Below are 24,090 nucleotides of genomic sequence, written 5' to 3'. Positions count from 1 at the left end.
ACAAAAATAAAGTAAAACATAAGATTGTAATACGATTTTGTTTATTTTCTTTTGTTTGATTTTCTTTTTATTATTATTTTCGATTTGTATTTTGTGTGCCTAAATTATTTCTGCACAATTTAATGAATTTTCTGCGAAAACTATGATGCATATTTGCTTTTGTTTTGTTTCGTTTACATTTCCACGCAATTAGTTGGCTAATCTAAACATTGGAACATTTTGAGTTGCTCGTAGTAATTTTTTCGCTCCGCCTCCATTCATTTCCATTATTTATTATTTACTGGATGTTTGAGTTTTTAATTATAAATGCTAATTACGATTATTGTTGTTGCGGGACAGATGTAGAGAGAGGGCGATAGAGGGTGCGTTTAATGAATAAATATTTAAAATACAATATTGCAGTTGTTCTTTCATCTGGCTAAACTAAATAAATCGAATTAATTAACTGGCTTAATCATACTTTTTCTCTCATTTGTACATAGCAACGTTTGTGACTTAAATGACTAGTCTTTGGTTGTGTGTTATTTATTATTTTTAATATAATTACGTTTTAAATGAAAACTTGAACTTTGCGTTTGCTGTGAAGAGGAATGTTTAGCTTTCGTTTCGCTTGGTTTTATTTATTTTTTGTTTTTCTTTCCGATAATGCAAATACTGCAGTATTTAGTTGAAGGAGAAACAACTTGGTGTGGCACGCTCCCTTAGTTAATTGCTAATTGGAGCGGATTGCAAAAATTATTTACAATTTATGTACAATGGCGCGAGTTTCCGTTTACGTTTATTTTTTGTATTTACGTTAAGTTTGTTAAGTTTGATTGTTTTAAGTACTTTTTTGTTGGCTGCTGTTGTTGGAGTTTACATGTTTGATATGCTTGTCATGAGCTTCTGTTTTTGCGAGTGCCTCTATTTGAGAAATGCAAATGCTATTAGCTGCTTGAGCGCGTAATTTGATTAATGTTTTTAAGGATGATTCTGCGAGTTTATACTTTCTAAAATATGTATATATTTTCGCTTCAACTTTGCTTTATCCTGCAAACCAGCTTGTGGTTGTTAGCTCTCCTTTCTCGCCGGGAGATACACTTAACCACACTCCACAGCTCAAAGCCGAAAATGTCCATTTAAACAGCGCCAGACAAGTGGTAAAGTGGCCGGGACTCGACGTGGGGCATACCCCTTAAAGGGGCTTACTAAAGCCCAAGGGGATTGTGTCGAACACGCCCGAAAACTGCGATTTCAACTTGTGGCAGTGCACACGCCCTTTATTTGCTTTAATCCGACCAAATCCCTGTTTCGATGCCGAGCGGCAATAAAGGATAAAACGTGGCTGGCATATTAAGGATATGTGTGTGTGTCGGGCTCCTTTTCTCTCTCTCTCTGCCACCCGTTCGATAGTTTGCGAACCGGAAGCGGAAGTGACACTAAATTCGTTTCGTTTGGGATTCCTTCTCGGATGAACTGGCGCAAAATAAACTCCACAAAATTGTTACGTGTAATCCCCTTTATGATCTGACGCCGCCCGTGTGCTCCGCATCTTAAGTGGCTGAAGGACGACCTCTACTGCTGCCATATCCAGGAGCAGTCCTGGCCCGCCTCTCAGCTGGCTATGACCATGGTAGCCGCTGTGGCTGCCGGGGGCCACTGACTGGCTCCAGCTGCCTCCCTGGCCATGGGCGTGGACTCCACGGAGGACAGGGAGCTGCTGCTCTGAGCCGAGTGCAGGACCTGCGGCTGGTGATATTCCGGCTCCTCGTAGGCCGCATCCTCGTCGCAATCCTGCTGCTGCTGCTGTGGATACAGCGGCATGTGATGATGCTGATGGTGCTGGTGGGGATGATGTAGGTGCTGCTGCTGCTGCTGCTGCGGCTGGAAGGGATGGAAGTAGTGACTCGATGGGGCAGAAGCAGCAGCCTGGCTTCCAGACTGAGCCGTGGGCGACTGTGGATGCTGTAGGGTCAGCGGTAGGGGCAGCACCACCGGCAGTGGCTGCAGTCCCCGGATACTGTCCGCCGGGTGTGCCGTGTAGATGTTGCTCCGCCTCAGGTGGTTGTTGTTGATGTTGCTGCTGCTGCCGCCATGATGATGATGGTGGTGGTGGCCCTGATGGTGGCCAGCAGCTCCTCCCGCCGCTCCACCGGCGCCGCCATTCGCACCATTCAGCCCATTGGCGTGGGCGCGCTTGTTGCGTGACCACCACTGCACGTGCGTGTCTGGAGGGGGAAATCCCAGGAATGGAGCCGGAAAATATAGAGGAGCAGAGCAAAAAGAGGGGCAGGTGGTTAGAGGGCTTGCGGGAGCACAGTTGCGACAACAGACGCCGACTGTTGTGAGAGTCAACACCGGTTAAAAGGGTCTGGCAAATGGCAAGCAAAAGGGGTACAATCGGGCACAGTGGGTTATATTTGTTACAAAAATTAATTCAAATATTTTAAGACGACCCAAAAGGTATTTTTGAGGTATTTTATATCGTAAAATCTTTTAAATCAACTTCCATATTTGTCTGTTTTATTTTAATTGAAAATTTCTTCTACGAAATATCATGCAACTTTTGTTACTATGGATTTAGTTAAGTTTAGTCCTGTCCCTGTCACAAATCTTTCGTTTTTAACCACTGTGCCTGCTATGTTTGCTTCGCCGCCCACCGGTGTTGGCCATGTTGACCATGTTGGCCATGTGAGTACTCACCGTTGCGATTGTTGGAGGACTTTTTGCGCCGGCAGCGCACCACGGCAATCATGATGATGGCGCCTAGCAGCGCCGACAACACGGACACGATGATCAACGTCAGTGGCCAGCCCAGTTCTGTGGCCTTTTCTGCAAAAACAAGGCAAAGACGATAGGGGAAAACAGTTAGTAACGGTTGATACGCAGCATCCAAAAGTACACCGAGCATAAAATACTATAATATTTAGTAGTTTTCTTCAATTTCTAACAAGAATTAATAGGTAATAGTTTATTTTTGTTAAGAAGTTAAATACATTTCAATTAGGAAACATTCGACTTAGTAACAGGGAAGGTTTATTTACTCTTTAAGCTGGAAAAACATGTAGTATCTTTCCCCTTAGTTTTCTAGTAATTTATGCAAATTCCTCGTTCACTCACCTATCGTCCCCTCAAACATGAAGGTGCTTTTCGTGGGCATTGCCCAGGAGCAGAGGTCGCATGTGGTCAGGCCGTCACTCAGGACGGGCTCGTCCACAAAGAACGGCGGCCGTGGCGGGGGCGGTACGAAGCGTCCGTTCCAGAGGCCATTCTCGCTGGCATCGAAGGCCATTGGGGAGCCGAAAAGGTCGTCATCGTCGTCAAAGAGGTCGAAGGTCACGTCGCCAAAGCTGCTCAAATCCTCTGCCGAACTGCTGGCCACAAGACTCTCGATTCGCGGGGGACTAAAGGTGGGGAAGGTGGACTCGGAGGCGGATGAGGAAGCGGATACTGAGAGTGATACGGATGCAACTTGATTTACAACGTAACTGAGACGTGCATCGTTGCCACCGCCACCGCTGCTATTGCCTACGGATGGCATTTTCCTGGGCTTTTCCGGGCTCTTCGATGGCGTAGACTTTTCCCCGGAATCCTTTACTGCCACCTCACACTTATTGCCAGTTATCGCCTTTGTCAGCCGCTACTCCTCCTCTTCCAGCTGGCTGCTCATGGTGAAGGCTTCGCTAGGCTTTTACTCTGCAAGAAAATGCAAACGGAAAGAGTTAGTTTTGCCAATTAAATCCTTAATTGCGCTGTCAGTGTTTGCGAGGAGAGAGAGAGAGAGCAGAAAAAGGAGGACAAAAGACAGCAGAAGAGAAGCTTTCACATTTCTCACAAGCAAGTGTATCCGTATCTGTATCTCTGAGTGGTTCTAATCCTGGCCACGTTAACATTCCCTCTCGCCTGTCAGCAATCGTTTCTCAATGGCTTCTCTTCCTTCTTTTTTTTTTGCAACCTATTTCCAATTTGTATTGGCAAGTCCCTCGCCTCCCCCGCTACGCTTGTCGTTGGAAATTGAATTTTTGAGCAGTATCTGCCAGATACTTGGAGTATCTCACACCACACACACACACACACATACCGGAGAGGATGTGGATAGGACACACATGGCAGGCAATGCTAACGAGAACTGACAGCTTGACAGCTCGATATCAGGCTAGAAGTCAGCATTAGTTACAGTTGCGAGTCCTCGACGTCAGACAATCCGAATCCCCCGAATTTGCTTTATTAAAAACATCCTATCTCTCCTTGTGGAACTTGATTTGCAGCCTCCTCCGAAATAATCCTGATAAATTAATACTAATTTGCGAGTAAAAGATACAGACTCCCCGGGCAGGTGAAAATCAAGCAGAGTGCCAGTGCTTCGTTACTCGAATGACTTCTCCAGCTCCTCCAGCTCCAAAGCAAATAAATCTGTTTCACTCCAGTTGGCAACCCTTTCACAAACTTATCCCTCTCCCACCAGTAGCTTCCTTTTTCTCCTTTTTATTTTTTTGGGGGGGATTTTCTTTCCAAGTTTAAACTACTCTTTTTCCTGCCGTTACCAAGCCATCAGAGGCCGACACGTTTCAGACATTAGCCGCCCTGACTGCCGAAATTTTCAACGCTTTTCGCGAGGAGTAAATGGAAAATGCATTCCGGATTGAGGTCCACAGTAAAATAAAGAAAGGGTAATATGAAAATTTGAAGGCCTACAGAGAGAGGAAAATGTGTATATATCACCTCGAACTTGTTGTATATATAGCATTTCTTTAGGTATTTTGAAATACTTGTGCTATATTTATTTATTTTTATAAATGTAGATTCTTCTTGACATTCTTTCTCACTCTGTACTTTTGCCACGCGCTTAATTACAAAAATATACGTATGGCACACTCGTTGCTAAATAAAAAGGCATAAAATACTGAGTAGAGTTTTATGCCACTTGCTCAAAATAATACTTCATATGCAGAAATGCATCCGCTGAAATTCTGGCCAGGACCGAGAGCTTCGAGTAAGCGATATTTAGTCATTCTTGAAAATGGGAAAACGTGAGGCGCATAAATTGACGCCACCGCGGACCCAAGAGTTGCCTGGAAAACTGAGCTGAGCTGGGCTGGGGCTTCACGCAAGCGAAAATTGCGAATCCAACTGCGAATCTTTGGCTTCATTTCTGTATGAATGAATGAACGGCGTTTCTGGGGGGGATTTTGTGTATGTGCTCCGGTGATGGAGAGATACCAACCCGAGCTGTGTGGGTGGCGGCACTTCTTCTCCTTCTACACCGCTGACTCGGGCTATTAATAAATTTATTTTCGCTGCATGCTTGAAATAAATTGTGGAGTCACGTGAGCCGTGAGCTGTGAGCTGTGAGCTGTGAGCTGTGAGCTCAGCGCGCTTTGATTTGCCTTTGACGGGAGGACAGGAGGCTTGAGGTAACCCGGCCAAGCTCCTCCGGACATGGCAATCCGGCGACAGCTGTCAGCTGCCAGTGCGTGGGTTCCATTCTCCCCCTGAAAACCTCTTCCAGCCATCTGGCAACTGGAACTCCCCCCCATCGGCAACGGTCTTCCAATTGAATGTCCAAAAGCGCGTCTTCAGTTTCAATCGGTTTTGCGTGGAAACGTGCCCGCCGGCGGCTTCCTCTGTTTGCCAATTGAATGGAGGTTGAGTTGAGTTGAGCTGAGCTCGGATGAGGAGGAGGTGGAATTGGTGGCACCGCCCACTACCATCCAGAAAATCAACAAACAGGAAAACCCTCAAAAGCGCAGTTGCTAACGCAGTGCCGACCATAAAATACCCTGTGCGCTGTTAAAGGTCATTGTAGCTATGCTACTAAAAAATGTTTCTTTTTATGAAACTCTTTTGTTGAAATAAATTGAAAATGGGTATAAAGCTTGAGCGAACTTCAAGTCATAAATCTCTATATTTATTTCCATAGTGGCCTAAGGGCATATTGATAACTAGAAGCGGCTTTAAATGTATTTACTATTTTCCTAGTCTCTTGTGGTTTCCTATACCATATACCCCTTCTAATACCCCTTGTAAAAATCGAATATTAAACCATATTTCGTGGCGCAACAATCGATATTCTCGCGAATTCACGCATCGCCGAGATGCGAAAAGCAATTACACATGTCCTATTCAATTCCAGGCAGCCATTCATCGATTCAATATTTATATTTTCGCCCCAACTGCCTCCGCTGGAAGTCCTCGCTCCCCGATTCAGCTTTTTAATTAGTGCGAAACGTTTGTACATTATTTTCATTTATGATTCGCTGGTCCACTTTTATTTGCACTCAAATATGAGCATGTAGAAATTAATATTGTAGCCAGCAGAGGGGAAAGTTTTTGTACAAAATAGTTGAGAGAATTGCCAAAATGTTTGCCATGCGAGAGAGTTGGCTTTTCATTTAACGCAGAAATGTGCAGGGCAGAACGCAGCATCCCTCCCCGGACAACTTAATTACCTAAATATGTGAGCGAACTAATTCCAGGCTCAGTGGGGGATTCACATTCAAAGACCTTCAACTGCACCCAAAAAAGTAAAATGTTCAGAAAAAAATAAGCGATATTTCAGGGCATTTAATTAAAGGTTTTAATCGGGGGAATTATTTATTGAAAATCCCCAGTGATAAGCGAGAGGAAATAAATAAAATGGAAACGCATTTACAGGCTGCTTAAAGCCACAAAAGGTCAGGCGTGTGGGCCAGATGTGAGATGCTTTAAGCCAGGAAGTCGGGCCATCCATGGCCACCCTCAAAAATTGTTCTATTTCAAGCTCGAAGTCAGGAGGACACCGACGTGATGCTGAGAACGTGTTCGGACTCCGGATAATTTGTTCTAATAATGAAGAGGAAGCTGCCTTAAAATAATTGAGTCAACTTTGTTGGCCAATATAATATCATTTGGTCGAAATTAAGAGGGAGAGATACACTCTACTATTCCCATGCATGAAAATTGAAATTTTATTCAAATGTCCAGTCTCCGGGACAAGTACTCAGCGAGGCAGATAAAAGTGACAGCTTTCGTTGGATTTACATAAATTATGAGGACGAGATCTACGACGGCCCCGAAAAGAGAAAAGGAAAACAGAGAAGCATATATCCAAAATGAGTTGATTTGTATGCGCGACTGACTGAACGAAATGGAAACTAATAGAGTTGTATAACGAGTTGGAGAGTGGGGAAAAACTGGTCATTGGTGAACTGGTACGGAAAACCGCAGGGCCTGCTCTTTATTTTTATTTTCCAAGCCATCGGCAGCTGATAAACTCAGCGTTTTTATTGCCAATTCAAATTCAAATTGAAATTCACCGAATGTGAAATCCCTTGGAAATTTCTCTGTGGAATCGATGCCAAGCGATGCAATGCGATTCGATGCGATCGATAGATCGATTTTGATTTTGAAATAACCCTAATGAAGTTGAGAGATAAGATTGAAGATTTCGTTTTACAACTTGGTCTTGGTCTTGGTCTTGGGATTAAGTTCAAATGGAAATAAACATTTCTGTTTTTCGGAGAAGACAGTTAAGATAAGGGCTAACGATGGCATAGAACTTGTTGTCTAGACTTTATAGCTACGCTTGGGGGTTTATCTAGGGAGATAAGTATATAGAAAGTACATTTTAAAGAGGTATTCATTAAATATTCCCCTCTTTTTGGATGGGAATTGTTAATGCTAGTTAATGCTGCCTTGGCTTATGTCAAAATGGATGAAACTCCCCTGCTACTCTAAACGAAATCCGGAGGATTTTGAGCTGCTGTGGTTCCCCCAGATTTTCTTGAGCATAGCCACACACAGCGTGTGGGAGCTACTCCCTGGTCGTTCCCAGATTCATAATTTTCGACAAACAAATCGCTTTATAATCCCTTTTCAAACACACTCTTTCCCCACGCCACTTGGCTTCGCTCTAATCCCGAGCTGTCAATAAGACATTAATGCCCCTCTTCTACTCCTAAAGATCGAGTTACAAAAAGGACAACCTCACACACGCACACACTCGAGACGAGAGAACACATTTTCCCTTTACCATTTTCCATTTTCCTCATTTTCTTAACACTTGTTGAATGAGAGAAAAGGGCAAGCAGGCACTTGAAATATTTTAAGGGCTTCTCCCATTTCGATGCATATTTATAATAGATTTTATTCTAGCATTTAATAAACAGCCAGGAACTGGGAATGGCTTTGTATATAACTCAGAAGTTATGACTCTCCGGAGCTGGGGTTTCTTTCATTTTCATTTTCATTTTCCCTTTTTCCATTCCAACTGGCAAGTGTCTAATGCAATTTGCTTGCCAACGAACTCAATAAAGGCTGTCCTGGAGGAACGAGGGAGGAGCTGGGATGGGGGAAGCTCCTTCAGGAAGGAGCTGGGACCAGAGCCAGAGCCAGAGCCACAGCTCCTGCCTTGATAGATTCCCCCGGACAGCCGCGGGCCACACACGCGCAGAAGGCAAAAAAGGAAGACTTCTACACAGACCTCACCTCACCTTTAACTCTGGCCACTTTTCGCAATCATTTTTCTTCTTGGCACACACACATAGTGGAGCTTGCTTAAAATCTTTTTCGAGACAGCTTAGACTCTAGCTGAATCCCTACTGTACCTGCAGCCAGAGGCTAGTCCCTCTCTTCCCAGGGAAATAATCAAAGGCAGCCAGCGAAAAAATAAAATAAATACAAAAATCAATATGTAGGCGTAAGCAGCAGCCGGTCCACAGCTACGTATCCATAAGATACAGATACACACACTCACACACACCCACACCCACAGGAAACATAAAATGAATTAATTCCTTGTTGTTAGCACAGGCGAACAACGCAGTCTAATCGAAAAGCAAGTGAAAACAGACACTCCCCCCTATACGAGACAGGGAAAATTACATATATATATATCTATCTATTTGTATATATAGTTGAAAAGCTGTCAGGGAAATCTTCATCACTTTCGGAATATAAACTGACAAAAATGTCAATATAAATCTGAAAGAGTTTACATTTGTACAGGAAAGTAATATATATAATTAATAATTTGATTATGATGTGATCTGATTAAATTGAATATATTTCAAATACAAAGCAGTTGAATTACATTAGATGTGGCATGATATTCCTTTAGTTAATATGATTTAAAAATTCTTTATAAATGTATTTTACCATTTACTAGCATTTTGTCAAAGATAGTTACCCCTTCGGTTCCTTTTTCCCTCGGTGTAGCTTCCTTTATAGAACAATAACTACACCCAATCTGGTTTGGGGGTGTGTATTGCCAAGACAGTGCAAACATGTTTAGGGCGGCTGAGAGCTGCAAAAGCCCCAACAAAAAAAATAGGAAAAAAGAAAAAACAAGGACACAGACACAAATCTTGGCACATAAAACAATTAGCAGGCTGTGGCAGGGGGAGGGGGAAACTAGGAAGGAGCACAGGGAAAGGACTACAAGGACTAGAGCGGCTTACCAGAGGGTGTGGCGAGAATAAATGACAACAGTTTCGAGGCGGGGGGAATTAGTTTGGATCTCTCCCCCCCCAACAGTGATATTTTATTCTATTTATTTTTCTTCATGTTTTTCGGGGACTGCAGAAATTTATGAATATTAAATGAGCAGAGAGAAAGCCGGCAGCAATTTATGGCACATGCAAATGCCTCATATATCAAGTGGTTGTGTGAAGTCATAAAGCAAAGCAAACAGGGAAATACCGGGCAGGGGGACGGGGACAAGGACTTTGGCTAAGGACAACTGTCGTCCAGTCTAGGACAATGTCAGGCCGAGAGGACAGGACATGGCAGGACAAACAAATTTCCAATCGCAAGCAAAACATTTTCCCTGACATTAATAGCAAAATGGGAAAATAGGAAAAATAGCCAGAAAATACATGTGAGCGAAGAAGAAGACATTGCCTCTATACGATATATATATGTATATATAGAAATATATGCTTTATATAGCGATAATACCCTCTAGGCCAGGGGCGGGGGTGTTGGCTATGTCATCATGTCTGCCTGCTTGACTGGCAAAAACAATAGATTAACGTTTTCTCCGCTTTTGTCCTGTCCTGTCCGAAAGTCGACACAAAAAGGTCAAAGTTGGCAGAAAACCCTAAGGAAGCAGGGAAGCCGGGTAGAGAGATGTTAAAATAATAAAGAAATTTGGTTGATATGGCCGAGAGATAAATTGAAATACGCATAAATATATTATTGTGTGCCAGATAAAAATGTCAATGAATTAAAATATCATTCTCTCTCTCTCCATTCTCTGTGAAGTAGAGGTTCCTCTGGGTTACCAGGTCACCCGAAAGACAACCCAATCCCACTCTCAATGACTCTCCATAAACTTAATTCCAACTCTCATCGAATTATAAACAAATAAATACATAAAACAACTCCAACTGCGAACGGAGCTCATAAACCAAGCTAAAAACCGGGCACATAAAAGCCAAGTCCACAATATTGGCCAAGACGACGCAAAATGGCCATCAACTTTAATTGAGTTGAAGAAGAACAAAAAAGAGCCAGAGCATAGAAGAGGAGGAAAATATCTTCGAATAAGCCAGAACCAGCAAGGGGGAGCCCGAGGTTCGCTCGCTGGGCGAAAGCGGAAGGAATTTTAGCAAATTAGATTGTTTTCCACTTGAGTTCGTTTTAACGGGAGTACAGGAGGAGGGAGTACACGAAGGCTTCTCAGCTCCAGCTCCATCTCCAGTACCGGGAATGGTACTGGTAATCTTGTTCCCATTCCTGTACCCTGACTCTGTTTGGGAGTCACCTTTCTCCCTCCCCTGAGTTCCACCTTACTCTTACACTCTGAGAAATAAATAGTGATAGGAGGGATACCTCTCATGAAAGTATACAAAAGTAAGGGTTATTTAGAGAAAATATATACAAATTTACATGAGACACTGGGAGTTTAAGAATTTATTAAATATTTCGTTGTCTTGTGCTAGTGTAGGCTCCACTTTTTGAGGGCACTGCACAGCCACCCACCGAGCAGGAATAAAAACATAAAAAGAGCTACAAGACCCAGTAACAAGCCCAAGCTGAACAACGAGGGTAAGTAGAATCGTTGCCGTTTGGGTTTCCGTTCGCTGGAACAATCATCACTCACTCGCTCGCCAGAAAATTGATGATAATAATCGCACGTACTGGCGGCGGGGCAGCAATTGCTAGGGAGTGGGACTTGTGCTCTTGCTCTGGTTCTGTCCCTGGTGCCGGTTCTGGTTCTGGGGTCCCATCTGGACCCGTAATACCACGGCTTAGTGCCACAATGTTCGCCAATGATGGCCAGCAGCTGGTCCGCTTCGCCGCGAGAATCTCCGAAGGGACACCTTGCGGCGCTGTCATTAAAGCCAATAAAGTGGTCGCCCAATGACATTGTCAGCGCGTCGCTTCAAAGGCCCCACTGTGGCTCCACTGTACCTCATCTCACCTACAGTGAGTACCCCCTCCTTCCGATTTGTTGCTCTGCCTTTTTCGTGCGAGTTTCGGCTCTGCTCTTTCTATTTTTTATCAGCCATGCCGACAGCAAAAAATGAAGCGAATTTATCTCTATTACAGTTAGCTGCTGCTGCTGCGGTGCCACGCCCCTTTGTTGACGCGCCCATCATTTGTATTGTTGACATGTTTCGAGGGGGCGTGGCCTGGCAAGTGATAGAGCAGATACAGATTTGAGGAGACAGCTGCGGATACCCGATTCCAGGACTCTAAAAGCAAACTCGAGTTGAGCTAGCTTTGGACATTTTGTGCCAGGAAAAATGATTGATGGTCCTTCCCAAAAACGATTTTCCACTTTGAAAATCGGCGTACAAAGAAAAAAAAAATGGTAGAAATTGGAATCGCAATTGCGGAAATAATGGAAAATGCTTAGCATACTTGAGATAATCTAGGGGAAGGTCTACTTTGTGGTTGCGTCTAAACAAACTTTCTGTATTTGAAAATATTCAATTTCTTTTGGTAAACTCATAACCAGGATCTAAATTATAAATAAATGGTTAATATAGAGATTAAATGTCAAGCCAGAAGGACTCAGAAATTTGAGAAGGTTTCTTTATAGAGAAAGTAGAATATTTTCAATCAGAAACTTAAAACGCAGTGAAGGAATCATTTCCGACCCTATAAACCATATATATTCTTGATCAGCATTAACAGACGAATCTTTCTAGGCATCTAGAAAAGAAAAAAGAATTTGGGCAAGTTTTTCAAATTTTTATAAGGGGTTACATCGTTAAAATTGTTAAAAATTGGCAAAAAATTGCATTTTTTAATATTGTAAATTGAGTATGCAGCTTTATTAATCTAGCAAAAACTAACACAGGACCGCTGTCCGAATTTAAATTAATGCCTTCTTGGCCTAGATATGAGTTTTTTAAGATTTGATTTTTAGGACAAATTTTTTATAATAATATTGGTAAATATCGACTCAACAATGGTAATTAAATTTTAGTCAGAAGCAAAAAACGCAGTGAAGGAGTCCTTTCCGAACCTATAAATCATATATATTCTTGATCAGCACTTTCAGCTGAATCTTTCTAGCCATCTTCTGGAGAAAAACATTTTTTTCGATTTTTCCAACTTTTTATAAGGGGTTACATCATTAAAATTGTTAAAAATTGACAAAAAATTTAATTTTAAACTGAGTATGCAAATTTGTTAACCTAATAAAAACTAGCATTAGGACAGCAATCCGAATTGAAATTGGTGTAATTTTGGCTTAGTTATGACATTTGGAAAACTTTAATTTACCAAAAAAAATTAGCATATACAAATATCGGACTTAATATACCACATATTTGATGTTTTCTTGATAGTATATAAAGGTCAATAAGCATCCTAATACTAGGAAACAGTGATAAGCTTTCCAAATTGGGATTAATGTATTAAATGTATGGCTTAGTTATGATAGATTGCAAGGGTATACAATCTTCCGCTTCTCGAAGTTGGCTGCATTTCTTGTTGTATATCAAACTTACTTAATTTCTCTGTCAGAATTAATCTCCCTCTGTGAATGTTCCCACACTCACTCTCTATAATAAATCAAGCTAAAACATTTTCCAAAATGTAAATATCATAAAAGATTGTTAACATTAACTGTCTAATTTGTTGTCATTCCGAGTGGCCGCCGTTGCCGCGCTATCATCATCAGTCCCCGCATTTATATATTTTTTTTGTCGAGCTGTCGTCGTCTTCGCCTCCGAGAGCTTCTTCAGTGGTCGAAACACTATATTCCATGGTGGCAACATGGCCTGCAGCTATTCTGGCACAGAAATCGAGGAAAACAACGACGTGAAAAGCTACTCAACCAGCAGCAGTCGGCAGTCTGAAGACATCAGACAGTAGATAGGAGACGGGAGACTGAAGACTGAAGTCTGAAGACTGACGGAGAAACGTGTTTGAGGAACCCGCACGCTAATAACTCTGGCTTTGACGTCGGCCAAATTAATGACGAACGGAATCATTTTAGCCAACTTAAATCACGGTAAATGCAACCAGACAGAGAAGATGAAGTAGCTCTCGGATAGGGAGACATATCATATATATATAGAGAAAGAGAGAAAAAGAGAGGTTACCCAAAATTTTTTTGGACAAACATTAATAAAACCAGAAGCTTTTAGGGAAGATCACAAAATGAAAGAGCAACTGCATGCATAATTTAACCCGGCAACGGCTTTTCCACTAAGAGTTTTTCACTCGAAGGAAAATACAGAAAATCCCGCACATACAACAAAAAAAAATAAAGAAAAAAGGTTTTTCCCGTTGTCTTAGCGCGTCCAGGGCCAATGGCATGACCATGACCATAGTCTACTGATAGATATAGCCATAGTGGAGTGAATACCAAATGGAGACGACATGAAAAACCTTTTATCTAAAAGTGCTTTCAGCTCTGTCCCCCCATCCCCATCCCCTTTTGACCATTTTACGGAGAGATGTCTGTATTAGCCAAGCAAATGCAACTGGAAATTAAGCAAAGCAGATAGAGCAGAGAGGAGGGGGGCCAGACACAACTAAAAACCCAGGGTCCAATAATTTGTGGCACTACAAAGAGCCAGCGAGAGGAACAATACAAAGAGAGGGAAAAAACAGAGACCGCTAATTTAGTTACTAACGCTTTTCGAAATAACAAAATAAAAAACAACAAAATAACCCCGAAAACCAGAGAACCACAGAGTCAGACCCGAAAACCCTCATGTACCTGCGGTTAAACTGGGAAATTGTGTAGCCGCCGCCGCCGCCGCTGCTGATGATGGCTAATTAGTTGGGACAGAATCTATCATAGCACAATGTCTTCTTTCGAGAAGACAACAATGGTGTCCAGAGCGGGGGAAGTCCCTTAATTGCCGCCCCTTTTGTTGGGTGAAAATTGCTGCACATTAAATGGCAACAGTATCGACGTATTTTCAGCCTTTCAACTCGCACAGTTCAACCGCAATTTAATTGGTCTAATAAAAGTTGGACACTATACATATATATTTTAATGCTAATGTGCACACATTTGTCGGCCAATCTGCCATTAATCAGCATTGGGGAAAAAGGCAGACCACCAGAATTACAAATTATACATACATATGTATATTCCACTATCTATGGTGGAAATATTCAGCTTAAACCATTTTTCCAGAGCGGGGATTTACGGAATGTAATGTTTTTGCGGTTTCACTCCGGGATTGTGAGCTGTGTTCTCGGCTTTTCACTACAACTAAAGTTTTAATTATGAAAACGGTCTCCTAGCACAGGTGTAATTAGGGTTCACAGGTAATACAAATAAAGTACGTAGAATAAATTAAATAAAGTAGCAATAGAGGAAAATACTAAGCTTAGAGGAAATAGTATTTAAGAGGACATAGTTTTATGTTTAATATTAATTTAAACAGCTTTAGGGAGGGGAATAACTGATATAAGCTTGAGAAAAGTAAAGCAGGAACAGTTTAAATATCTTAAATACAAACAAAAACATGTTGAAGGAACATTTTTCAACTATTCTCATCTTACCAACCCCCAAAACCAAGAGTGACTCATTTAAAATGTATGTTCTGCTTGTCTTTTAAATATACATCTCCCATTTATACTCAAAAGAAGACTAACTCCACGCTAAAACACGTTTTCAGTTATCTTTAACCTGTCTATAGACATCCTACCCATAGGAATGCCACTGACAACACTCTCACTTGCAACCCCAAAATTTCCTTCAATTTCCCAGAGTTTGGGAAGCCACATTCCTGGCATATTTCCGCACTCCCTCCTTCGTTTGAGTAAGGGATTCTCTGGTCCTGGTTCTTGTTTGGTAACCACAACAGAAACAGAAACACCTCCTTAACTAAATGGGCATGCAAAGCATATTACATTTCCTCGCCCCAAAACCTGATGGGCAGAGCGGGGTGGGGCTCTTTCACCTGCCTGAAATTAAATGCCGACTCCAAACACCTTTCGCTTCAGTAGGAGACGACTATAAGTATATGTATTTCCTCGATATTTGTTTTAATTTTAGCCAAGCCGCAGAGTCAAAAAGTTGCACCCACCCACGCCCCAAGGGGAACCCAAAACCTATGGCAGAGTGTTGCCTGAACCCAAATCCAAAAACCAAGAACCGAATGAACCTTGGCCAAATGATGCGTGAAATTCAATACAGTGGCTGCCAGGCTCCGCCTCCTTTCTTATTTTCAGGACCAAGGCCTTGGTCGGTTAGTGTAAACACACACAGAGACTGACTCCTGGTCCTGGATTCCGAGGCAGCCGTTAAAGGGATGCGGACGAAGAACCCTGATGGGCTGACTAAGTGTTCCTTGAGTTTTATTTTTTCGCTTCAGTTCGGTTTTGGGTTCTTTTTCTTTTTTGGGGGTTTGGGAATGGGTTTGGGTTTGGGTTTGGAAATGGGTCCGCGTCTGGTGAGGGGGGTTCTGCTGGTGTTTGTCTTTCGCTTTGCCGAATGTGTGAAAAGGCATCAAATGGCGTTAAAAACGCTTAAGTACACTAAGACACCAAAGCACTTTGAGAAATAATGTGGAAAGATTTTTAAAATATATTTCTAAATTTTTAGATGTACTAAACACTAATTTTTCGTTCCATTTGTACATATTCAAAGGTTGTATCGTTCTTGAAACAGAGTTAAGACCATATTAAATATTTCTTTACAATTTATGGAGCAAAAGCTAGCTTTAAATATATTTTATTTGGGAACAAACCCCTTATAGAGTCTTTGGGAAGTTATATTACTTTTCTCTTTCAATTTCAAGTCCTGGAAATCCCTAAACCTAGGCATATTTTTGCCCAGTGCACATGTCACTCACTCCGGGCAGCTTTTTGGGTAGGGGCTACGCCTGGGCTTTGCCTGGATTCTGTCTGTGGGATTGGATTGCTCTGAGACTTGGTCTTGGGATTGGCAATGGAGATGGGGCTGGGACTGGCACTGGCACTGGCACTGAACCTGCTGCGACCATAAATTCCATTGATTGTCGCGCCAGCCAGCGTTTTGTATGACAAGTTCGAAGTCTTGTATTGTCTGTGTCGCCGCGCGTTTTGTCTTGCGTTTGTATGACTTCTGTTGCCAGCCGGGCAACGCAGGGCACACCTGAGCCCCCTTTGGCCGTGGTGCCGTTGCTGCCACTCACCTGCCAGCATTCGTTTGTTTAGTGCCTGCCTGCTGCCTGCTGCCGCTTCTTTAGTTTCTTCGGTTTTCTACAGTTTTGTTCAGTTGAGTTTCTTGAGTTTCCCTGGGCCCGCATGTCACATAAACCGCAGCTGGGAGAGAGAGAGGGAGACCCCATTCTGGCCACTCGGGAAGTGTGAAGCGGAAACCAAACAAAAGCCGCCTAAAACAACTGCAGGTAAGGCAGATAAGGTGTCCGCCAGTCCGCTGTCCTGGGCATAAGCGAATTTTAATATTATATAGCGGGGACTCAACACTCAAGACTCCAGACTCCGAGACTCAATCTCTTCAATCTCTGCGGCGCTTGCTTTTCTCGCTTTTAGTTTTTTGTTTGCCCTTAACTTTTTTCTTCATTTTGTGGCAAAAGCTTGGCCTTTTTACACCTCGAAAATAGGCAACTATCTGGGGGTTTTTTATTTGAGTTTGTCGCTGCTTACTTAACAACTTGTCGCCCTCGTCCTCGTCCTCGTCCTCACCCAGCATGTCCTTTGCCCCAAAGGCATAACAAAAAAACTGACTGGGAAGGAGTTCTCTTTGGGCTTTCTCCCTTTTTTTGGCTGCCTCTCTCCGGGGGTTTTGTTTGCTGGCCTCCTTTGCATAACTGGCTACAAATATTCGTCAGAGCCCTCTCAAAGTGTCGACACAAAGTTGGCCAAGTTTCCACTGAAGCAGTTCTCTGGCCAAGAAATTTTTGACACGCGCCCAGAAATTTGAGAGGTAAAGCTACTCAGGGATTTGAAGAGAAACTGAAGGAGGGAAATTCTAAAAATATATATGTATATATTTGTTACCTATACCAGAGGAAACTTTTTAGATTTGTACGCAACCACCACATGCTCTTAAATTGCATTTCGACTTAAATGTGCATATATGTATATATCCCATTTCAATTTCGGCCATTTGCCATTTGAAAAGCATTCCAAATAATTCGAAACTTTTCCCTTTGTCACCTAAAAACTTTATCCTCGAAGGAGCATCCCAGCATCCCAGGGTCCTTGCATTCCCACATCACTTATTGTTACTGTCGAAAATTCCTTTTCCACATTTGCCATCGAACTTTGCGGCCCAAAAACTTACACAACCTGCCAAATCCTTTGGCCAGCTAAGGGGCAGAGGAAGGTGAGCGGACGAGCCAATCTCTTTTTAAGCTGTTCGAGGACCAACAAAAAAAAGGGGGAAACTTTCGCTTTGTTGTTGCCCAGGACGATCAACGCCAGAAGTTTAGTCCTTGCAGGGGGAGAGGGGAGAAAAGTTCTAAAAAGTTCCGGTATTAAGTCCATTTAACCCGCCATTGAACTTTACGCCTCAACGGCCGGCTAATGCAACAAAAACTGCAGGATCCACGTAGAGGGCGAGGCTTGAGAACTTGCATAGTAACCAACCAAAGGACCAGCAAGGACAACAAAGTAAATGAGTAGCAGGCAGAAAAAATACGGAAAATGAAACGAAAAAAGAAGAAACTTTTGTGGCAACAGAATTTTCCATGTTCGTTTTTCTTTCCCTCTCTATTTTTTTTTTTTTTGTTGGCATTGCAACCTGCAGCACAAGACAACAAAAAAATAGGAGGGGAATTCAATAAAATAACGCTTTCCAACTGGCCAAAGTGGAGAGAAGGAAAGTAAAGTAAAGTTTTCCCGGGGACAATTTTCGTGAAATTTGTACGGCCACGCCCCCTCCTGGGGGAGGGGAGCGAAAAGAGTGTGCGTCTCTACGCCATTTTAGCATTAAACTTTAACAATGGACGCTGGCGCGTGTGAAAGAAAGGAGCGAAAAGAGCGAAAGGAGCCACAGGAGCCAAAGGACGAACGGAAGTAAAAGAAGCCGCAAAAGTATCCCAAAACGAAGGCAAAGAATTGCGGAAAAAGGAGGCAGTGGTGGGTGGTTATTTGTACTTAAACTGATCTACTCTTGGTGTAGCTCAAGTTCTCGTCCTTCCTTCGTATATACATATATATTTCTATATATATCCTATATCCTACATCTGTAGCTGAATCTGTCTCCATGTGTAAGCGCGTGCGTTTATCCTGCTTACAGCTGCACAGATAAACATTTTCGTTGGAGGGACACAAAATAAGAAAAGCGACAAGGGGTTAAGGATTCCACATCCTCGGGCCGCTGCCTTGCATCCTTTTCGCATCCTTTTCTGTGTGACTTTGCAGACTTTGTCTGGCTTGCACTTGGAAAATGTTCAATTTCACAGCCAACATATGCTGCAGTTCCTTGTAAGGGCGTGGTCAGAAGGGGGTTTTCTACTAGGATATATGGTATTATTTCATTATAATTACTCCTTAATCATGAGTAGATCCAATGGAAAATTTGTTTGAAAAACTTCTAATTGAAAAATATAAAAGAAAACAAACCCTTTTGCGGCCGCCCCTGCATCATCTCTGGCACAACTTACTATTATCGCAAGATAAATGCCAGTTCCACATAACTAAGACTTACCCAGAGTCCTGGGCTCCGCTTGCTCCACACAGCTGCTGGCAGGATGCTCGACTGAGTCCAACAAAGCTGCTAAGCCGGCAGCAAGGGATAAGCAGTGGAAAGAATAAGGGGGAGAAGGAGGAGCAGGAGGAGGAGCGGTCCTTGCAATGGAGCGAACCTGCATAACTGATGGCATCCACCAGATGCAGGCCTCCCACTGCATAAGGGACTCTGCATCCTTGGCATTTGCGGCATCTCCTCCAGAGGAGGACCCGGAATTTTAATAGAGCAAATTTCAACAACAAGCCTTGGAAAAATGAGAGCAAATGGGAAATGCGCAGCGTTTTATTCCGCGCTGGTAATAAAACTTCAAAATGAAGTTTAGAAAACTTTTTAAATGCCTTGCTCCTATAGGAGATGGACGACAGGCAGGACAGGACTACCTCCGCACCATCACGCAAAAGGAGGCAAAAAATTATATATATAAATAAAACAGGCCATAATAACGATGATGACGCCTACAACACAACGCCCCCACGAATGCTACCACGCCTCGTTCTCCTTGCTCCGTTCTCAGTTCTGGCCATGTCCTCCTGGCAGGATCTTCGCGCAAAATGCTAAACGGGCCCCAAGGACCAACTCGGCCGGCTTTTTGCAAATTTACGATTATGATTATTACAAGTCGACGTCTTCTCCTCCGCTCCTCCTCGTATACGAGTGGGTGTTATTCCTGTGGAATTGCCTGGGAAGGGGGCCCTGACATTTGGACAGCTGCTGTAGGCAGGACGAGCCCGAGAACAAGGAGCACACGGAGGAGCAGTGCCAAAAGAATGCGTCAAGCCACGACTGGAGGGGGAAAGGGGAGTCAGGGACTCAGCTGAGGACGAAAAAGTTGTGCCAAAGTTATTACAACTCTTAAAGATGCCACCGGGGGCGGGATGTATCTCAGGGACGTGCTGAGGGGCCGAGACATTGACCTCCAGTTGGACAGCGTCTGGAAATCGGCAAATTCCATGGGGCATAATAAACGTAAGATAAAAGTCAAAGAGGGACAAAAATTATATAATAAACTGTACACACAAAAATGAAATTATTGCAACGAGGGTGGGCCAGCTTAAGGCAGGGGGATGTTATCGGGGGATTCCTTGTGAATCTAGCAAATAAAACTTTGGGATGCTGCAAGCATTTCGCGGTGTTTCGTAACTTCGTTTGCCAGAGTTTACTTTCTGCAGCAAATATTGTAGAATGAAGTTTGGGGTTGAATTTTGTGAATTATGCTTGGGTTAAAACAGCAGAAACTATTGAGGAAAAGGTAATCCCATATTATTTAAAGTAATAAGTTCTAGGAAAATAAATATCATGTTGTGGAAACTATCAAAAATTAGGCTCCATATTTATTTATGACCTTATTTCATAATACCTTAAAAATGTAGAGTATTTAAAATATTACTCTACGAACCTTGAAGCGAACTTGAAACATTTTTTGTGTGACCCAAGAAGGGAGATCGACAACACAAAAAAAAAAGAAGAGAGCTTCTCTTGATACTGTTAAAATAATACCCAGATTTTGAGGCTGGGTTGCCGTAGACACACCTACACCCAGAACACGTACACACACTCGCAGGCACAACAATAAGTCAGGTATGCAGGGGGAAACCAAGGCACAGGGCGCTTTCGGCTTATCAAGTTGAGCGCATCAAATTCTCAAAAATAATATACCAAATCATAAAGGCATGACGATGAGCAATTTACCAAAAGCCAAAGCCAAATACTGGCTGGAAAAATGCAGAGAATAAGCATGAGGAGGAGCAGCGAGATTCAAATCAAGAACGTGCCCCGAAACGAGGAGAAGAAGGCGATTATATACGTATAAATAGGTATACTTTCGGTAAAAACAACAAACTAAATGATTAATGATGAACCGCTTTTGTCTGCTCAGCTCGGAGCGAGCATTTCATTTTCACTTTTCCCTCAAAGTCCCAGTCCCAGACAGCAATTGAAAACTGAAAATGTTATTTTTCAACTTGAACTTCGATGGCTTGTAGCCTGTAATCACTTTGTCATTGCCATCATTTCTCAGCAGCATCAATTGTTCGCTCTCGACACAAATTCACTTCAGAACCCGAGGAGGAACCAGCTCTTGGAGCGTCTCTAATGGAAATTGAGAGATATGTGTACAAGGGGGCCACATCACAAATGTATCTGGCAGTCGATGTGGAGTGGACTTCCCTGGAATTGGCCTCGAACTTGGCCCCCTTTCAGTTCCCAATCGCGGCCGAACATCAAAGGGTAAAATGAGCAGACTAAGCAGCACCTAACAGACAAGACAGGATTCGAAGGAAATACGATGCATAATATGTCATTATAATCCAACTTAATCTATGAACGTTTCTTAAGAGAGAGAGTCGTCCAGTTTTTAAGAGCAACCCAAGCGTCAAGCCAGCCTTGACCATGGAAATTAACCCCAATCCAATCAATTTCGAACCTTGAATGTCACAAACACAAAGATTGGGCTTAGAATTTAGTTCTGGTGTTATTCATAGTTGAAACTCCAACCACGATGTACTGGATTCTTGCACCGCTTATGCTGGCCACCGTCGCCTTGGCGCAAAGGTCGAAAAACATTATAATAAACACTGAAACTAATGGCATAGATGATGCAGCGGGAACAGCTTCTGTGCCCGACAAAGGATACATTACGGATACTGTCGTCGGACCCGGTGGTCCCTCCATGAAACCACCAAAAGGACTGCCATCGACAGGAGGTCTCATTACTATCACCAGTAACAGCAATGTGACCAATGGCAATCAATCCAATGTGGTTAGCACCAAGATCCAGGATATACATTCGACGATGGCCCCCCTCCACCTGCCACCTCATCGTCCACATCCTCGGCCAGAGTCTTTCCAACCACCTAGTAGCCTTGACTCCTTGAATCCTGTACATATTAAACCAATTGCTCCCATAAACCCATTCCCAGGTCGTACCTTGCCAAGGGACGATTCGTTATATGATTATTTGTATTCCCCTTATCCAAGGAGAAGTGATAGTAAGAATGATGAAGATAATATACTACATGAACGCAGCTCTGAACATTAAGAGCAGTTTAATAAAAGTTAGTCCCCAAGGGGGGAGAATTTCAATTGCATGTTTAACAAAATATAAAACGCATTTTCTGAAACTTAACCTTTAAGCGACTTAAAGCCTGACTAACTGGCGATTTAATGCTTCTGCTTCTGCTTCTGTTTATGTAATCACTATTTGTAAACTTTAGGAACTCACCTCGTTTTGATTTCGCGGCTTGCCAATTAGCCCGTTTGGAATGTTCACTTGACTTTTCCTTGTGTTCAATGCGGTTTTTATGGCTCTAACAGTGGTTGTTCCTGCTGTTGCTGCAAATGTTGCTGCTGCTGCTGCTGTTGTTGTTGCAGATGCAATGCCTGGCTGTTGTCCTTTCACGCGGCGACAACGCGGCGTAGACGTAATCCACAACTTGAGTACCGTTTAGTGGCCGCTGTTTCTGTGCAAGGATAACGGTAATTAACCCGTCGGGGTCGCCTGGTCGCATTGCCGGCTCCTCTCCACTCGCTTGACACTTTTTCAATTTTTCTCTCTCTTATTATTTTCTTTTTTGCTTCTTCGACTCAGCTGGGCACACTCACACACACTCACTAACTACAACACACTCTTGGCCACACTCTTCACTATGCGCTAATTTTTTTTTGCTTTGAGCCGCGATTGCATTTGCTTGGCTTTTTTACACTTTTTGCCTGGTCGGCCAGGCGCGTTGTTTTTCTTTTTTTATTTTTTTTGTAAGAGAAGAAAATTCCAAGACGACGACAACGGCGATGTTCTTTACGTGTGTTTGGCTGGCTGGCTCTTCTTTTTTTTTTTTGTTGTATTCAGAATTTTTTCCTTTTTTTTTTTAGCCGGCTCTGGCGCTCCAGCGGCAGCAGCTCTTCCGCCAGAAACAAGCTTCGGCGGAGCCAAGCAGGTTGACCAGGTTGCAGGAGGCGAAGATGCAGTTGCCGAAGACGTTGCAGGGGCGCGGCAGCAGGTACAATCTGCAATCTGTTTGTGGCATTAAATCAGTGAACCAAGACCGTTCCGACTTGGCCAGATTTGTTTATGTGCCGTTCTCACTCCTAGCACCACTCCACTCCCCTCACACTGGCTATGCAAATTGCTGCAGTACGAACAGCTCAATTAACGCGGAATTTTTGGGGTTTACGGAGACGGACGACTGTATAGGTTGGTACGGTACGGTACGGTCAGAATGGGACCGTGGATCGCGTTCAGAGATCCTGTCATAACAATGTCATAAAAAGGGACTCGGGAAGCACTCGGATTCGTGGCTCTCTAGTTGCCTGGGGTGGGACGATGATGCTACGATGTCGCGAGTAAATGGCTGCCTGGGCTCCCGATCTCGTCTCGACACGTCTCGAACCGGTCTCAAGTATCTACTGAACGGCACGCACTGGGAACAGGTCCGCCGAGGCCCAAGGAACGCCAACGGAACGATGTGGAAGTGAACCACTCACTGGCTCAAGGCTCTCACTCAAGCGGGTTGAGTGGAAACTCAAAGTGGGGAATGGAACTCACTCACTCACCCATTCACTCACTCACTGGGAGTTTTAGGAGGCAAGTCGGTCAGGTGTTTAAGCCGCTGCCGCAGTTGCGTCCGCATCTAATTGTGAATGATTTATGTGGGTCGTCGGCCCCCGCCAGGCGGCATTACAATATACCGGGGGATATACCAGGGAGCATCATCATCATCGTACTCGGCACCATCACCATCACCAGGAACAGCAACACCCATGGTCGCAGAAAGAAAGTGCCATGAGCCGATGCAGTTCATGCCATCGAAATGAAAATTCAGATTCCCCAAAAGAGGGGGGCTTTTTCTTCTTGAGGCTGCAAATGAACAAAACACGGAGAAAAAAATTAAATATAAAGTCGAACTGCTCTAAAAATATTTGAAATATGAAATACATTTTTTAAAGAGCTCTAAAATATTTTTAAACTTATTTTGATAAACGAATACTAAAAAACCTTAGTTCCCAAATGGGAT

At 43.1% G+C, this 24,090-nt stretch overlaps 2 protein-coding genes and 1 pseudogene across 2 annotated transcripts; 1 reads left to right on the top strand and 2 right to left on the bottom strand.

Annotated features, from left to right (window-relative positions):
• Positions 1-24: 24 nt before the first annotated feature.
• LOC110176674 (uncharacterized) lies at positions 25-23,050 on the bottom strand. The gene is made up of 4 exons (XM_020943111.2): positions 22,302-23,050; positions 3,100-3,675; positions 2,683-2,811; positions 25-2,207 (listed from the first exon to the last, which is right to left on the bottom strand). Exons 2-4 carry the CDS (start codon positions 3,518-3,520, stop codon positions 1,594-1,596), a joined length of 1,164 nt encoding a protein of 387 aa, XP_020798770.2. The 5' UTR covers positions 3,521-3,675; positions 22,302-23,050; the 3' UTR covers positions 25-1,593.
• LOC147642769 (uncharacterized) lies at positions 12,318-22,162 on the top strand. The gene has a single exon (XM_086838686.1). It carries the CDS (start codon positions 21,579-21,581, stop codon positions 22,116-22,118), a length of 540 nt encoding a protein of 179 aa, XP_086694812.1. The 5' UTR covers positions 12,318-21,578; the 3' UTR covers positions 22,119-22,162.
• Positions 16,232-17,077, bottom strand: LOC147642770 (uncharacterized; annotated as a pseudogene).
• Positions 23,051-24,090: the final 1,040 nt, after the last annotated feature.

This window comes from Drosophila serrata, unplaced genomic scaffold (genome assembly GCF_035046125.1).
Source record: "Drosophila serrata isolate PLE 108 unplaced genomic scaffold, ASM3504612v1 contig_359, whole genome shotgun sequence".
Classification (NCBI taxonomy): Eukaryota; Metazoa; Arthropoda; class Insecta; order Diptera; family Drosophilidae; genus Drosophila; species Drosophila serrata.
Note: the sequence above shows the minus strand (reverse complement) of the source record. Positions and strands in the feature narration are given on the sequence as shown.

Excerpts from the sequence above, each read along its gene's own strand:
- LOC110176674 (XM_020943111.2), bottom strand. The coding sequence starts at position 3,520 with ATGCCATCCGTAGGCAATAGCAGCGGTGGCGGTGGCAACGATGCACGT. Across the intron at positions 2,812-3,099 it reads CATGTTTGAGGGGACGATAG|AAAAGGCCACAGAACTGGGC; the intron begins GTGAGTGAACGA and ends TTGTTTTTGCAG. Across the intron at positions 2,208-2,682 it reads GTCCTCCAACAATCGCAACG|ACACGCACGTGCAGTGGTGG; the intron begins GTGAGTACTCAC and ends TTCCCCCTCCAG.
- LOC147642769 (XM_086838686.1), top strand. The coding sequence starts at position 21,579 with ATGTACTGGATTCTTGCACCGCTTATGCTGGCCACCGTCGCCTTGGCG.